The sequence below is a fragment of the Trichoderma camerunense genome, assembly GCF_050948025.1.
Source record: "Trichoderma camerunense strain CBS 138272 chromosome Unknown V8C40scaffold_3, whole genome shotgun sequence".
NCBI lineage: Eukaryota > Fungi > Ascomycota > Sordariomycetes > Hypocreales > Hypocreaceae > Trichoderma > Trichoderma camerunense.
In genome coordinates this window covers 803,673-816,156 of record NW_028145367.1, presented here as the reverse complement: position 1 = coordinate 816,156, position 12,484 = coordinate 803,673, and the positions used below count along the sequence as shown (strand labels likewise).

Below are 12,484 nucleotides of genomic sequence, written 5' to 3'. Positions count from 1 at the left end.
GGAGGTTTGATAGACAGTCAACCAACACCTAGTGCCTCCCGGGGAGATGCATATTGCCCCGTGCGGCAGTTGAGAGCATCCACCAGCCATGTGCCGTCGGCCGTTGGAGGCGTTGCGACCGATGCCGCGCCAATAGTCGCAGTATAGCTCCCTTCGGTGTACGGTAGCATCGCCGCACAGGTCGGACATATCTCTAGACGAGCTTCTATGCGGCTCTCGCGCGGAGTAGACTCTGTAGATGGCAATTCATGCCGGTCGTTTCTGTCGGGTAGTTTGCAAATCCCCTAGCGTCTCGTTTGGCCTGTGCATCTTGGAATCGACACCAGTACAGCATCTGACGGTGGTTACCCTGGATAAGCAAGAATCCAAGTAGCGAGATGCTCGCATGTATGACATGCGAGGTACGAAGTATATATCAAGAATTGTGTCACGTCGTCAGAAGTAAGGGCATCGATCAGTTCAGCGGTGCTCTCGAGTCAATCATGCAGCTCTAGTGGTATAAGTTAATACACGGTGGACGCTCAGGCAAATATTGACATGATTCTTCCGCAGACCTACGGATATAGGATTCTGCCTTGTAGCTCCGACCTGCAGCGTCCATGGAAACAAGACCCGGTGCCGCAACCTAACGGTGACAGAGCAAGACCGGCCAACTTGGACAACAAGCGGCTGGCTACCCCGTCGGATTTGCTGCCCTCTAGTCGAAATAGTACCTCCAACCACCCAGTCGTAGCAGGGCATTGCATGTACTCGATCCAAATAGAGGCTAGAATATGCAAATCTCTGCACGTCGTAAAGTGCAGACAGGTGCCTTGCAGAAACCATGGTTCGACAAGCGACCCCTTGCTCAGTAGCCCTGGTCCCACGACCAATGCGACCTTGTTTCTCCTTTCTGGCGAATGGCATTGCATGAAACGTGCCAGGGCCAGTTGAATCATTGACTTCGGCTTGTTCCCTCCCAGTTCCCCCGGCGCCAGAGTGATTTGGAAAAAGGAAATGGGAACAAGGCACAGGAGGAAGGGAGACGACACAAAAGCCATGTGGCAAAGTGCCGTGGACTAATTAATTAATCGTTTGAGAATGACGCCAGTCACCGTGATTCAGATCCGTCCGTGAAATGATGGCCATTTCCCCCGCAGTTGCAAATTGGCTGTAGTATGCTGCCTTTCACGTCTCCTGCGTGTACGGAATATTCGTATGTGCAACAGGAAAGTCTGTCACCACTCTTCTAACTACAACAAGTCGTGCTAGTCGTATAGAATTTACGGCGTACGCATACTAATACCCAGCAGTGGCTTGATAAGAGAGAGGGCGCAGCCAAGCTGAGAGTTGGGAATAGACGCCTCTCCGCGGCTGGAGCGCCGGGGAAGCATCCCAAAGCCGCTTCGCGCGCGCTGCCCGAGAATCGATTCGTCTCCCGCCCGCGATGCTGCTAATGCTGCTTCTGAAGAAGTCTCCGGCGCCCAACGCCGAGCTGCAGACTGGCTCATTAGCATGGCGGGGATATATCCGTACGGCGTAGCGTATTTGGACGAGGACGTACAGTAGCTTCAGCGACTTCCAGACGCCAGGTAGCCCGGCCTATGATGCTATGCCGGATCCAGCTGCGCTTCAGGTGTCTCTTTGCTTCAAAATGTTTCTAGTCTTTTTCGCCATCGCTGCACGTGTATGCAGAGATCCAGCACTACTGGTATTGGCTGGGACGAAGTGGATGAGTGAGAAAAAAGCTACCATTCCCAGGCTTCTCGTAACCACGATTCCTGTGAAATTGGCGGATCCAGGGCGGTGGGATGAATAATCTCAGGTCGCAGATTGCCCATGCTCCTTTCGTCTCCTCGTGCAGTCAATTCCATATAGCCGGGTATGGAGGACAAACAAGCAGGCCGGACATTGCCCAACCCTAGCTTCCCACCATTATGGCACTCGCACCTTGGGACGAACCCAGCAACCATAACATGCCTGTATACAGGTAGCAGTGCTCGTAGTACGACTAGGTTCCTGGAGACTCGAAGATGCAACTTTGCTGGGACATGTGTGATAACCCCCCACCGTGCATGTTAGCTGCATGCATCAGTTTGATGAGCACTTCGTACTGACAGGCTGAGCTCAGTCCTCGTCTGGTGGCGGCAGCCCAGGTAACCTACTAGCTGAGCCTCGCCCATTTCTGGAGGCCAATTCCTGGCTCGTAAAGAACCAAAATTGTCCTTTTCATGCGCCTATGAAGAGGAGGCAGAGCCAGAGGCAAAGACATGACAGCAGCTGCAGAGGGGCGCCAGTTTAATGACAAGTCCGTTATCGTTCATGACTCAGCGTCCTTGATGCAATTCGACCGGTTGAAAACGAGCCAAAGCTAGCGAAACGGTCGACTTCGAGCGCAGCGTACTATGTGCTTGGCGACTACGAAATACTGGATTGGGAGAAAAGTTGCGTCCCTTTGCATCTCGCTGCCTGGAAAAAGGCGCAGACGATAGCGATTAAGCATGTGAGACATGCAGCCCCGACACTCTGGGCCCATGGACACGATCTCAGGACTTTGCCCGAGGACTGGGTCGGGAAGGAGGTTAATCCAAGCAGAGAGTCCTTGTCTTCTGGCTAAAAGAGGTACCCCTGTGCTCCCACGCGTCAGTAGGTCGATGCTTACTTGTCCGGAGTACTGGCATCAAATTACCCGACGTCGATGTACAGTACCATTCGTACGCCGAAAGGTCTGTACAGTATGCTCATACCAGCCACTGCCACCGCTCTGGGGTGAAAAATTGTCCTGGTTAAGTGGCTAGTAGGGGCCGTCAGAACAGGTTCGGGCGCTGTCATCCATGTCATGGCCAGCTTGTCGGCCCCGAAGATGGTTGGGAGCTTTGCACCGCGGGCCGCCTCAGTGGGTGGCGCTCCGCAATCCTTGGTGCTTTGGTGAATGCAGAAAACATGCATGTCCCAATAAATTGCCTGCTGGACCGGCTCTCGTCGTCCCATAGGTCACCGATGCTGGCATATCCACCAGCAGCCACGCGAGGCTAATATAGCGGTTTGAGACGCGAGTTTGAAGCTATGCCGGAAGGCATTCCGTAAGGCTTGGGCGGGCTCATCGTGGAGTAGGCCTGCGATATTTTCTTCTGCAACGGCGGCGCCGGCATACAAATTCGTGATCGCGGCAATGGAGATGGAATGAAAAGCGGAGGAGGGAGGAGAGGTTGCAGTAAAGAGACGATGCAACCTGAACGGGTACGAGACAGTCCCGTGACGTGCACCAAACAATTTCAAACAAAGTCCCTAACACTCTCCCAGCAAGTAAACGTATCAATATGGTTAGTGCTGTAGTACTGAAGCGCTTTTCGTGAGCACGAAACAAGTACTAGGTAGACGAGAGAGTACCGAATCGGATGCCGTTGAGTGACTTGATGCTACCCATTAATCGTATAGCATGAGAGCTTCCATCATGGTGCATTGATTATTGCTCCATTCTCGTAAATCGGTGCTCTGACAACGAACGAGTGTCTGTAGAGACATGCCTCGGCAGCCTATTTTGCGCTGGGCTACTCTTTCTCCCGCGGAGGAGGGCTCACGGCCTTTTGGTGCTTTGATATCTTTGCCTTGCTTTGGACTTTGGTAAACCAGTGGATACAGCACACCTCCGGCTTTAGCTCAATGGCACTCTCTTCAACGCACGTCCTGTTCTGCAGCTACCAACTAGCAACTCCGATAAGTCCACATAAAGCTTCCAACCGGTTGATGGGTACTCTGAGTACTAATGGGAACTCAGCTTCCAGTTAGGCGTACTCCGTACTCGTCTTCGAGCTTGCCCATCCGCTAGCATTTTCGTCTCGCGTAGAAGCAACAAGATTAGCAACGGCTGGAACCAAGGTGGTGGTTGGCGGCCACGCCACTTTCTTCAGAGTCCCTCCCACTGGTATGCTCGTAACTAGCATGAAGCCACAGGAAGCCAAAATCTTCGACAGGACGTGCATGAATTAGCGTTGATGACGGAAAAGACCCAGCACAGCATGGCGCCAAGTCGGGCAGGCCCTGATGAAAGTGCCCACTGGGCTCTGATTCTTCGAATTTGGCACAAACGGCGCTCTCTCCACCACCACGCAGACCTTGGCCGATTCGGGACACGACGACAGGGGATCGCATTGAATGCTCTGGCAGGGGTCCCAGCAGCGGAGCAGAACCCGGCCAAGGCGAACGGCAGGGCCATGCGCCTTGTCTGGGATGCCCTTCCTTTCCATTCTCTGCAGCCTCCGTCATGCAAGACAGGGCAATCAGGCCATCCATCTCTGCTCGTGGACATGTGCTTCCGCCGGCAGCAGCAGTAGCATCGTGTCTATGCGCTGGAGATTCCCGCCGGCAGTCTCTGCGATTTGGAGCCCGCGTGCGTGTCTGTGCCTTTGCCAGTCTGTGCTCGTACCCGTTCTTGCACATAGCTATTCCACTCTGACTCTATCTTGACCTCTTAATGACACCGGCAGCATCTGACTCCTCTCTCCTCGTGGGTTGTCGTGTGGAGGTGCATGTACGTTTAATCTCGCTCGGACCGTGTTGGCCCGGGATCTACAGCACCCGAATCTCCCCAATCCAGGTTGCAGGCTTGAAAAAAAAAAGAGGGAAAAAGAAACGAGTCAAAAAGAGCCCTTGCGTGTGCGGGCCAATGTTCGATTGCAAAGGCTACATGGACCTTACCTATCCCATCGGCTTTTGTTGGTGCCAAGTGAAGTGAGGATGAGCTCACCACTGCGGGAACCAAGGCCAACAGATTAAGGTACCATTGAAGGTACCTTGTTCCTCCATGCAGGTACCTCGTCACTCGTCAAGTTTTCAGGGAACCGCTACTGCAGTAAGCTCCTCCCACCAATTACGCAGCGGGTGAACCAGCGGCCTGGGATGCGGCACTAGGACGTGCTGGTGCAAATTGGATGGGATTGCAGCAAACTTGAATTGGATCCAGCATTGAGTCTCCAGTACCGTAACCTGGCATGTACGAGTATTGGCAATCTGAAGTACCCACAAGTTCCCAGCTGCTCGTGGTTCTCATACCCACCTGTCTGCTGTCTGTCAGTAACCTCAATGGCTGTCCCAGGCCAGAGGTAATATTCCGTGCATGTAATGCCTGCTTAGCTTGAGCTGGAGGCCATTGTGATCACCAACAGACCCAGCCTGCTGTAACGCAGGAACAGGCTTCATCAGTCCGGGGTCGTTGCTGGCATAAACAACCTAAGAAAAAAAAGAGAAAAAAAAAGAGGCATGACTGGCTCCAAGCTAAGAGGGGAGCAAGACAAATTGCAGGCCCCCTTTTCTCGGTACCTCCAGGTACACGGACAGGTAGCTGGGAGGTACCAGACCAGACCCTTCCGAACAGGAACAGGCCTCATCGCGTCAATCTCGCCTGCTCTACCCAAGCATGGGGTTTTCGTCTCTTTTCCAATTTTCTCTTTCTTTTTTTTCCCTTTTTCCTTTTTCCTTGCCCCCCTCACCACTCTGTCTGGTCTTACGATTACAGTACAATCGACCTCTTGTTTCTTTTCCTTTTCGTCTCGTCTCTTTTTCTCTTTTTCTCTCGCCCACTCGTCCAATCCTTTAGCCCGTTGGCCCTTATCCAAGCATCTCCCTGATCTGTTCTAGCTGGCCCAATTCACCCGTGCTAGCCACACTCTAGTAGGATATCGCCTGCCTCCGTCCCGATCTGGGCACAGCGTCTTTTCACCATCATGCACACGCTGTCCCCGCCCTCTCTCCCTCTGGCCCGCTACTGAGAAGCCATTGTCGAACCAGGAGCTAGAAGCTGCATCTGCGTTGCATTTTTTCTTTTCCGATCCTACACCAGTCCTAGTACTACGTCGAACCATTCTGGACCAGTACTTTACTTGACGGAGCGCCTTTCTTTTTTTAATTTGTTTTCGTTACCTCATCCTGCGTCGTACCTGCACCCGATTGCTGCGTCTTCTGCTTCTGCACCTGCATCTGCATACCTCCATACAATACGCCATTCTTTTCCCCCGCCATCTTTCCGGTCCCTTTGTTGTTGTTTGTCGCTCTCTCAGAATCTCTTCCATTCTCTTTCTTCCCTTAGCAACTCCCGCCGCGGGCGCCTTTGAAACAACCCACGCCTAAAGCCACTAGTCAAATGTCCAAGTAAACTTGCGACATTGCACACGCTCCGATTAAGATTAAGAGGCACTTGCTGAAACACGCAAAGAGAGCCACGCTCAGCTCCAAGACATCAATTATCGATTTCTAGCTTGAGTTGGTGACCCACCACCGGCGGTCTCCATGTTCAGTCGACGGCACAAGAGTCAGCATCACGTCGACGGCCGCAGGAGAAAGCAAGATACAATATCAAGTGCTCTGGGCGACCTGGGCCTCATTGCCAGTCCACGGTCAGCACGGTCGGCTGGCCCTCGGTTTAGGCCTGAAAGTAGTGCAACGGATGCTCCGTTCCATCTTGAGGGTATGCATCTCACCTCCCGCGCCAACCTTATATACGCCCCCCTAACTACAATGCGTCGCGACTCGTTTCCCCAACACCCCCCCTCTTCCTCATTCTCCGTTCTCCTCTTTCCTCCACCTGACAATGACTGTTTTCCACTTTCAATTCTCTTCAGCAGAGTCGCTAACTTTGACCTCCTTCAGGCCATTCCCCTAGCAACCCAGCCTCACGCAGCACCGTTACTCTCAACCGAGGGCGGTCTGCAAGTACTACCAGCACCGCTACCGCTACATCTAGAAGAGTAGGCGGTATCGACAACAACGTCATGTCGAGCAGCGCGGATCGAGGCCGCATGCGGCGGGACAGGACATTCGTAGGCAGCGAATGTGCTGTCTGCGAGGAACCACTGGAGCACACGCTGCGAGGCGAGCGCATTCTCCAGTTCTCTTGCTCCCATGTCTCCCACGAAGCCTGCTTCTACGAGTTCATCCGCGAAATGGAGGCACAATACTGCCCAACCTGTGATGCCCCGCTACATCTCGACTCCAGCCGAGGCGGCAATGTCCTGGACATCAGTTCGTCATCTAGACGCACGGAAACGCAGAAGCATGCCGCTAATTCAGACGTAGACAAAATCAGCAACATGGTGCGTACTGCCGGCACCGAGTCAAGGGCTGGCACCGTCACCCCGGCGCCCACCTGGGAAAGCCAGGGGGCACCCAGTGTAGAGACCCAAAGGCGTCAACAGTTGACGCATACTCCGAGTGTTGGCAGGACGAGCCAGCGCGATGGCAGGGACAACAGCTCAGATCGCTACGCTTCTACGAGACATACTCGCAATGACAGTACTGGCATGGCCTCGTCTAATGGCTATCCTGAGACTGCACAGAGCGGCTCTCAATGGCGCCACGACTACGACGTCCAGACAATGGAGACGACACCCAGCAGCCCTCGCGCCGCTACGAGAAACCCCATTCCTCCTCCGATTGTGACCGTTCGCTCCGAGTTTCCTACCATCAGCAGGTCTCGCCAGCAACAGACGCTCACGTGCCTTGTCACTATCGAAGTTCCTGACAACAAATGGAGGCCGGACCCCGAGGATATTGGCTCGCCGGTACAGTCACAATTGGCTGTTAACCCGGGCGTTCCTGAGGTGGCCCCTCACGACGTATCACCTGCTCCGACGCCGACGCCGAACCCCCCACGTTTCCACCCTTACGAGTCTCCCGAGGTTTTGGAAGAAATGACGGAGAATCTACGAAACCGCGTCGATAACTGGCATGGACTAGAGTTCAATAGATTTGGACAGCTGAGACTGTGCGGCACGTTACGAGTGGGCAAAGATAAAGTATCATGGCAGGAGCTCGAGTGTTATCTCTTCTCCGAGATGCTCATTTGTGTCAAGGAGAAGAAGCTCCCGCCCCACTGGGATGAGTCTGGCGCTCAACGAAAGCAAGCTACTCGCTGCACACTCAAGGGCTCCATCCTGATAAAGAAGCATCTCAATGACGTAACGGAAACGGGAGCTATCGATGAGAACGTCCTTACTCTCAATCTCTCCGTACTTGAACTGCCACAATTTCATCTCAGGTTCGACAACCGCAATCAGCTCAAGCTATGGAATCAAGCTCTATTGGATTTGAACGCTGTCGATTTTGCTCCTTCTATTCGAAGCCCCGATCTGGACCGCGGAGAGTTCTCTGAGAACGATGAGGACGGAGAATGGGGTCGGGCTGGCCAGCAACGTGTATCCTCCATTGCTTCTTCCTGGGGCCACAAGTCCGGCACGACTGCACCGACCGAGTATACCAATGTGCCAAGCAAGTCCATTCGCCTCCCCAACGCTGTTCACGTCCCGATCGACGTCGTTGTCGTTGTTCCCATCTCTTCGTCAATGCAGGGTGTTAAGATCAACCTCGTCCGTGACGCACTCAAATTCATGGTCAGCACGCTCGGTGAGAGGGACCGCATGGGCCTCGTCACATTTGGTTCCGGTGGTGGCGGTGTGCCAATCGTTGGCATGACCACCAAGGCTTGGCCTGGTTGGTCCAATGTCCTGGGCTCAATCAAGCCCGTTGGTCAGAAGAGCCATCGTGCCGACGTGGTCGAAGGTGCCAATGTTGCTATGGATTTGCTGATGCAGAGAAAGCACAACAACCCCATTGCTACCATTCTGCTCATCAGCGATGTGTCGACATCCGACGCCGATTCTGTGGACTTTGTCGTCTCTAGGGCAGAAGCTGCAAAGTAAGTTGAAGTATTCATCATAAAAAATCGCCTGTTTTACGGAACTAACAAAGACGCCGCTGTATAGGATCACTATTCACTCCTTTGGGCTGGGAATGACCCATAAGCCTGACACAATGATTGAACTCTCGACGAGGACAAAGGCATCATATACATATGTTAAGGACTGGATGATGCTGCGGGAATGTCTAGCTGGGTGCTTGGGCAGCATGCAGACACTGTCTCACCAGAACGTCAAGCTCAAGCTCAAGCTCCCAGAAGGATCACCTGCCAAGTTTCACAAAATCAGTGGCGCTTTGCAAATCACCAAGCGGGCAACAGGACGAGACGCTGAAGCGTCGCTCGGCGACCTCCGATTTGGAGATAAGCGTGACGTGCTGGTTCAGCTTGTCATCCTCCCCGACACCTCTTCTCAGGAGACGCTTGCTCCGGACCCATGGGACAACATTGTCTCAGGCCTAGAGGCTCTTGGTGGGTCGACAGATACCGATACAGAGAGGACCCTTTCTGTGGAGGAAGTGCCACTTATCCAGGCTGATCTCATCTGGGGCGACATCTTGAGAGATGGCACCACGGCTCAGATGCCACGACCATCTCTTCTGGCCATTACCATGCTGCCAGCAAATCTTGGCCAGAAGCACAAGTGGCAGAACACGCCGCCCATCCCCCCACACCCCAGCGTTGTGCAGAGGCGAATGGAGCTGCTCACCTCAGACATGCTCACGCGTGCCCTGACTCTTGTGAGCCGTGGCCAGCATGACCGCGCTCATACACTGTTGAACGAAACTCGCTCCATCCTCAAGGGCCTCGGCAAAGGTGGCTTGCCACCCGTACCTCCCAGCAAATCCCTACCTTCGACACCGCACCCAGGTAACGAAGGGTCTCCAGCATCTGGAACTCCAGATCGGAAGCGCAGCCCGTCGCCTACGTCGGCAACATCTTCCTCTGGCAATGGCCCGCCTGCGCTTGGCCCTCCTCCTCCGCTAGGCCGGTCACGCTCCACCGATGGACTGACACTCGGCGTTGGTATCGACGCTACAACAGTTGCTGCTCTTGATGCTGAACTCGAGAGCAGTCTAGAATGGATCCAACACCCTGCTGTGTTCGGCCGCGACAGTCGTAAGGCGGTTCTCCAAGCAATTGGAGTTATAAGCTCGCAACGTGCCTTTACGTCGCGGAGCCCCATTGAGAGTCTGTGGTCGACTCGGATAGGTGGCATCAAGCGCCTTGCAGAACGCAGCCGAGAGTGGCGGGAAGAAGGCGGCGGTGAGGGCGGAATCACCGAAGAGGCATGATTCAACTGTCTCTTGGTCTTGAGCGAATGACACTCTCGTACGTTCCGTTTATAGCATGGCCATGGCGTTTGGGACTGGCTTTCTGCTTTTGTTTATTTGTTTTGCTTTTTTTTTTTTTTTGGCACATTTTTCAACGATCTCATGGTTTTTTCCTTGGAAGATTATTCGGATTCCCTTGGAACGTCTCGACGTATTCACGATATTTCCTTGCACAAGATATCTTATTTACCGACTTGCTGGTGATACCATCAAGCTTTAGAAATCTATGACACTGCAACCTTTTTCCCTCTCAAAAGTATACCCCCTCAAGGCACACGCAACACACACACACACGCACACATACACAGTCTCTGCCTTTTCTTGGTAGTGAGAAACGTCCCCCTCGTGTTTGTTTTCTTAGCTTGTTTCTGGTCTTTTTTTCGGTCACGTTTTCTACCCGTCTTAATTTTGCGATGCAAGATGGTAGCCGTATATACAAGTTTCCAATCTCTACGACATCTTTGGAAGCGAAAAAGCAATTAGCGTATTGCTTGTTACTGTCATTTGATTGCACCTCTCTTAGACCTTAGTGTTTCCTTGTGTCTTCTTTTTTTCTTTTTTCTCTTTCTCTTCTATTCGGAATGGGTTGGATTGGAATAATGGAAGAGAATCTCTGATTTTCTTTGGGAATACTTGGCTGAGAGCGGGTTGTGCATTAAACAAAGACGCTTATGTGTAACATACATATATTTCGATTTGCATGGTATCACGAGGAAACACTGGAATGGTTGGAGGCCCGATTCTATTCGAATGCTAGATAGTTTTGTGCTTTTATGCTGAATACATGTTTGACAAGCCCCTTTTCGTTATATCCCCAACTCGGAGTGCTCGTTCCCACACATACATATCAAATGGACAGTGCTGATGACAGCTCAACCCCTAATTAAGAAAGACAACCCGAGAATTGGAGAATTGCAAGACAGAGAAAGATATGAACATCCTATCCCGTTTCTTGACCCTTTCCGTCGTCTATTCGAAGCCACTAGTTCTTCTTCTTCTCAACCGGGTTTGCAAGGGCATCGAGAATCTCCTTGAAGGACTGGATAATCTCATCGGTGTGCTTCTCTTCCCACTCCTTTCTCGTGGCCTCGCCCAGATTTCCCTCACCAATAGCGAGGAAAGCGTCGGGACCAACGCCGCCAGAGAAGGCAAGCTGGGGCCTAGTAGCAGAGACCCTGAGGCCAACACCCTCAAGCGAGCCCTTGACCTGCTCCGAAGCGATCTTTGCCCCCGAGATGCCGTAGCTGACGATGGCGGCGGGTTTCCCGTCCCACTCGTTCTTGAGGTAGTCGATTGCGTTCTTGGTGCTCCCCGCGACGCCGTAGTTGTACTCTGGCACGATGAGGACGTAGGCGTCGTGGGAGGCGATCTCGGCGGACCAGCGCTTGGAGTGCTCGTGGATGAACTGGCCGCGAGCGGGGACGTTTGCGGGGATGACGGGCTCGTCGTAGACGGGGAGCTTGAAGGTGTCGACGTCGACGATGGAGAGGGTTGCTGAGGAGGATTGTGCGAGGGGGGTGAGGAGTTTGTGGACGAAGGAGGCGACGTTGGGGCCGAGACGGGGGGTGCGGGTGCTGGTGATGATGATGGCGATTTTGGAGGCCATTTTGAAAGATATGTGTGTGTTTGTGTGTGAGAGATTGTTTGTTTGTGTATGAGAGAGAGAGTTGAGGTGAGGTGAGTTGGATTGTGTTGAAGAAGATGAGGCTGTGGTATATATACAGCCCGTTTATATAAGATGGAAGGTGATATGATTATACGACAGACGCCACGGAGAGTCTTTAGAAGTCCGAGGAATAATTATGATAAGAGAATGATACGAAAACACGACATTCACGATTCGAGCATTTACCTCGCTTGAGATTCCCATGCTGAACATGAACACTCATATTTCCGAGGTCCAAATCCACGATCAACTCCGTGAACGACGAGGTCAGTTTGATGAACTTAGTCAACATGGTTTCTCTCCCTCTCCTTGATTGTGGATCACAGCGTTTCGCTCGAAGAATCTAGGCAACCCACCGTTCTATCATAGATCATACTAAATCTCATTGTATTAGAGTTGCTTTGCATACCTAGGTAGTGGTATATGATACGAACTCTCCTAAGCTCCAAAGAAGGATCCCGGCGTCGAGTCTCCTGATTCGCCCAACACTGAGAAGAATAAACCCACAACTCCTAACAATCTAAACAAGCGCGCGGGATGGGAATATGAAAATAGAGAATGAAGTAAATTTTGCGATACTCCGTGAAGAATTGAAAAGTAAAATCCATCGTACTCCTTCTCCGGCGTTGTCGTGTCTGATTGGCTGCGTATACTATCTTGTAATTCCGACCATCCATGGGGCCGTTGTATATCCGCGTATGGTTCGGCATTACCAGGATACAATGGAATTAGCACTCCGTTACGCCGTTGATGGTAACTGGGCGGACTTGCGATCAGGTACCCGGAGCTTTCATTTTGTTAGGCTTGTTATAGCCG

General features: G+C 52.5%; 3 protein-coding genes across 3 annotated transcripts; 1 reads left to right on the top strand and 2 right to left on the bottom strand.

Annotated features, from left to right (window-relative positions):
- Positions 1-334: 334 nt before the first annotated feature.
- Positions 335-1,352, bottom strand: V8C40DRAFT_139346 (uncharacterized protein). Its single transcript, XM_083211174.1, has 2 exons — positions 559-1,352; positions 335-490 (listed from the first exon to the last, which is right to left on the bottom strand). The coding sequence occupies exons 1-2, from the start codon at positions 1,038-1,040 to the stop codon at positions 481-483; spliced, it is 492 nt and encodes a 163-aa protein (XP_083076932.1). The 5' UTR covers positions 1,041-1,352; the 3' UTR covers positions 335-480.
- A 4,912-nt stretch (positions 1,353-6,264) lies between these two features.
- V8C40DRAFT_272945 (Pleckstrin homology domain-containing protein) lies at positions 6,265-9,963 on the top strand (the record flags this gene model as incomplete). The annotated part of the gene is made up of 3 exons (XM_083220414.1): positions 6,265-6,442; positions 6,646-8,668; positions 8,736-9,963. The coding sequence occupies 3 exons, from the start codon at positions 6,265-6,267 to the stop codon at positions 9,961-9,963; spliced, it is 3,429 nt and encodes a 1,142-aa protein (XP_083076931.1).
- Positions 9,964-10,984: 1,021 nt separating this feature from the next.
- Positions 10,985-11,608, bottom strand: V8C40DRAFT_262448 (NADPH-dependent FMN reductase; the record flags this gene model as incomplete). Its single annotated transcript, XM_083219363.1, has 1 exon — positions 10,985-11,608. The coding sequence occupies one exon, from the start codon at positions 11,606-11,608 to the stop codon at positions 10,985-10,987; it is 624 nt and encodes a 207-aa protein (XP_083076930.1).
- Positions 11,609-12,484: the final 876 nt, after the last annotated feature.

Excerpts from the sequence above, each read along its gene's own strand:
- V8C40DRAFT_139346 (XM_083211174.1), bottom strand. The coding sequence starts at position 1,040 with ATGGCTTTTGTGTCGTCTCCCTTCCTCCTGTGCCTTGTTCCCATTTCC.